This window comes from Melanotaenia boesemani, chromosome 3, assembly GCF_017639745.1.
Source record: "Melanotaenia boesemani isolate fMelBoe1 chromosome 3, fMelBoe1.pri, whole genome shotgun sequence".
In the NCBI taxonomy this organism is placed as follows: domain Eukaryota; kingdom Metazoa; phylum Chordata; class Actinopteri; order Atheriniformes; family Melanotaeniidae; genus Melanotaenia; species Melanotaenia boesemani.
Genome location: NC_055684.1, coordinates 16145230 through 16149551, shown reverse-complemented (window position 1 = coordinate 16149551; position 4322 = coordinate 16145230). Strand labels below are relative to the sequence as shown.

The 4322-nt window shown below is 39.0% G+C and overlaps 1 protein-coding gene across 1 annotated transcript; it reads left to right on the top strand.

Annotated features, from left to right (window-relative positions):
• The first annotated feature begins 291 nt into the window (after positions 1-291).
• Positions 292-3131, top strand: LOC121635049 (E3 ubiquitin-protein ligase TRIM39-like). Its single transcript, XM_041978098.1, has one exon. The coding sequence runs from the start codon at positions 539-541 to the stop codon at positions 1964-1966; it is 1428 nt and encodes a 475-aa protein (XP_041834032.1). The 5' UTR covers positions 292-538; the 3' UTR covers positions 1967-3131.
• Positions 3132-4322: the final 1191 nt, after the last annotated feature.

The window sequence follows — 4322 nt, the reverse complement described above, 5'->3', positions numbered from 1 at the left end:
ATCTTGATATAGCCCATTCTTTTGTGAAGTAGCTGATAAAGTCAGGATCTTTAACAAACGCTGTATTAAATCTCCAGCTTTTAGCCAACGGTGATGTTGCTGTCTTTTACCGTTGGCAATTCCTGATGTTTGGTTGATCTGCATGACTCTGTGAGGTGCAGTCAAGGTGTCACAAAGATGCAGTTCAACTGGTTTAACTGAGAGCAGTTGGCCAAACCTCTCTCTCGTTGTTTCCTGACATCTACCTTGTTGGGTTTTGTTTCATTTTGTGCATTGTTGTCATAAAGACTTTACAGCAATCCTGCAGTCAGAAGCCAGAGAGGTGTTTCCTACCTGATCATCATTCCTTATTCATACTGATATAAAACAGCACGAGTCATTCTTCTGTTTCATTTTGTAAGCAGCGTGTTTGGGCTTCATCATTGGACCAAACGTAGGATTCACGACTAATTTTGAAAAGGAGGCTCAGCATGAATGTAAGTTTATAGAGGCATCATTTCTATTTTTCCACTTGGCTTCTCTACATTCTGAAGATAAAATGGCGTCTCAGTCAGAAATGGATCTCTCCTGTCCTGTCTGCCATGACATTTTCAAAGACCCCGTCATCCTGTCATGCAGCCACAGCTTCTGTAAGGACTGTTTGCAGAGATGGTGGTCTGGCAAACTAATACACACGTGCCCGATTTGTAACAAGGTATTTTTGTCGAATGAGCTGCCTTCCAACCTGGCACTTAAGAATCTGTGTGAGGCCTTCTTACAGGAAAGAAAGCAGAAAGCTTCTCCGGGATCTGAGCCTCTCTGCAGTCTGCACTTTGAGAAACTCAAACTGTTCTGTCTGGATCATCAGCAGCCTGTTTGTGTCGTCTGTCGAGATTCAAATTCACACAGGAATCACAGATTCAGTCCCATCGATGAAACTGCTCAATGTCACAGAGGTGAGCTGCAAAAACACCTGAAGCCTTTGAAGGACAAACTAAAGATTTGTGAACAAGTGAAAGGAAACTTTGATCAAACAGCACAACACATTAAATCCCAGACACAACAGACGAAGAGGCAGATTATGGAGCAGTTTAAGAAACTACACCAGTTTCTACAAGAGGAAGAGGAGGCCAGAATTACTGCTCTGCGTGAAGAAGAAGAGCAGAAGACTAAAGTGATGAGGGACCAGATTGATGCTTTAAACAGACAAATTATAGACATTTCAGATACAATTGGAGCTGCAGAAGAAGAAATGAGAGCTGCAGACGTGTCATTCCTGCAGAGTTATGACAACTCAATAAAAACAATCCAACAGCGCCTCCAGCTGGATCCTTCAGGCCTGCCTGGAGGAGCCCTGATAGATGTGGCCAAACATCTGGGCAACCTGACCTTTAATGTGTGGAACAAGATGAAGGACATGGTCTCCTACTCTCCTTTGATTCTGGATCCAAACACAGCTCATCCAGAGCTCATCCTGTCTGAAGATCTGACCAGTGTGACTTTTGGACAGAAACAGAAGCTTCCTCATAATCCAGAGAGGTTTGATAAACATAACTGTGTCCTGGGCTCTGAAGGCTTAAACTCAGGGAACAACAGCTGGGATGTTGAGGTCAGAAACGATCGATTTTGGGGTCTTGGTATGATGCAGGAATCAGCTGAGAGAAAGGGACAGATCCAGACTGGATTCTGGGAAATACTTCTCCTTGATGGAAAACTCACAGCATCCTCTCCACCACTTTTACCGAAAGTTCTCCCAGTGGAGAAACCCCAGAGGATCAGAGTCCAGCTGGACTGGGATCGAGGGAAACTGTCCTTCTTTGATCTTGACACTAAGAAACACATTCACACCTTCAAACAGACTTTCACTGAGAAACTGTTTCCTTATATTTTCACAAAAAATGAGTTACCTCTTAAGATTTTACCCATGACTATCTCTGTTACAAAAGATCACGAAGTTCCTTTAACATTAGGTTACTGGCCTTTCTAGAGTTGCAAACCCTGTTTTTTTTTTATAACTATTTCATTTATTTGCATTCATGCATTTAATGTTTTGATCAGACAAACTGTTTCAGTGTAGTGGTGGTCTAAGTACCATCCTGTTAGGGTATATGAGCTGTAGTTCCATTGTTTAGTTGCTTGTTGCTAACATACTGTTATGGGGATAGTTTTTCAATAAGATTTCCATGTTGCTGATATGTAGAAAAATCTGTAACAACGTATTATACCAACTTTCAGGACTAGATTATAATGAGTCCTCATTTTAGAGCTACTCTGAAAATTACAAGGCAGATCTTTATGATAACTATTTAAAGAATGGATCTGGGTAGATTGCACGACATTTGTTGTGTTGGAATTATTTCATGATTTATCAAGGCTAAAAATTGGGATCATTTTTGGGTTTGCATCAGTGATGGGAATTTTGTTTAAGGAATGAGCAGGAGTTTTATATGACTGCAACATAATTGCATTCATTAATGCTGAGTTTCTCATACCAAATGTTTTGTTTTTATCTTTATTAATACATTTATTCATATATTCCCATGTTGTTTTGTTTGGTCTATAAACCATGTCTGTTAACACAGAAATACATTACAGCTGAATAATATCTAGATTTAGGAGAATGAATTCAGATATCTGGGATCTTTGCTTTTTCTAACTTATAAGAATGCAGCTATGACCATTTCCACAAGCTTCTACTCTGATGGAAACATAGTTTTTTCAGTATATTATCATAGATGCTACAGAGATACTTTATTAAAGAAGTTGAACTTAAGATACATCATAGTAACATCACATGACCCTTTTGAGGAAGACTACAGGATGTAGCTGAGCTTAAATTGTTTTTGGGTGTTTTGGGTCTATGGGTCCTCTTTTGTGTTGAGGTGATATTGCGCCACTTAGGGGCAAAAGTCAAGGGGGGCAGGATAATAAATGGGGGAGATTCCTTTAAAAGGTCTTTTAAATCTACTATCATTGTTATGTAATCTTTGTAATGGTATAGAGCTATATTCATGCCTTTTTCAATACGATGAGAAAGGTTTATAATATAATAGCCCCTTCTGGTATGTATTCCTTTAAAACTTTTGTATCCGTTATTAACATGTGGGTTTAATGTTGTGTGTATAACACATAAATAAATGGTGACAAAATTGTTTTTGTTTCTTTTTTGTTTGTCAGAATTGTTGGCTGTGTGATGTTGTTAGTAATGTAAATAGTCTTCTAAAGTTTAGCAAGAAATAATGTTTTAAAGAAGGTGTTCCCAGCATTTCATATTTCAGAAGCAGCTAAAGAAATGGAGTTATATGAATATTGTGTCTACTTCGCTCTCTTTCAACATTAGCAGCGGCGGATCTACAGGAGTCTGTTGGGTGGAGTCAGGGTGAAGTATGTAGTTAAACTGGTTTGAATTATGGTGTGATGTAATCACTTGTCCCTGTAATCCATTTCTGATTTTTCCGGAAAATATATGAAAATCTGTCCATAACTTTTGAATTATGCTGCTAGCAGACAGACAAACTGAGGCTGCTGAAAACATTAAAAAAAAAAAAATAGAAGTAGAAGAATGAAAGCAGAATAAGTTTTGGATATGCGCCAACAAATGAATGAGGAAGACTCAGATGGAGAAGAAATGATTAGTTTCTCTTACAACAATAGGACCGAGTTAGGAAGTAAACATCCTTGACTAGATGTTGAGGCGGTATTTTCATTGTAAGTTGTGTTTTATAACGTTTTGGACATGGCTGCACTGAATACAGGGGTCCTCTACCAGAGCTACATCGATTCCAAAATGTACAGTGGCCCTGAAGTGTCACAGCAATACAAAATCGAGTGTCAGCATCAATGTTGTCCCTCTGTAGCCCCTTTTCCACCCCCAGACGAACCGGTGCCGGTTTGGTACTGGTGCTAGAGCCAGTGCTTAGCTGGTGCTTCCAACGGACCTGTTCAGTTTTAATGATCCTGTGTTGGACCGGTGACTTGTTAAGGGTGTATCCTGCCTAATAGAAGCTGGGGTTTGTTATTTCTTTATAGATGATGAACAGGTCTACTATTCTGTGTAAGCTACACAGTGTGCAGAGCATTGAGCTCTGAAAACCTAACAAATCCAACAAATATGGCATTTTACTGGTAGCCCATGTGGCTTCAGAATGAGGAACAACCACAGACATTGGAAAGTAAGAACCAAGTACATCATCATTTTATAAAATTCTTCCCAGATATAATGCATCAAAATCAGATAAAAAAAAATAAACACTGGAAAGCAGAAATGAAAAAATAACTAAATCTAAAGTGAGACTTGATGGAGAAACCATCAGTTACAAACATATTTTCAGGTTTGCTTCTTT

Coding starts and splice junctions, on each gene's coding strand:
- LOC121635049 (XM_041978098.1), top strand. CDS start 539: ATGGCGTCTCAGTCAGAAATGGATCTCTCCTGTCCTGTCTGCCATGAC.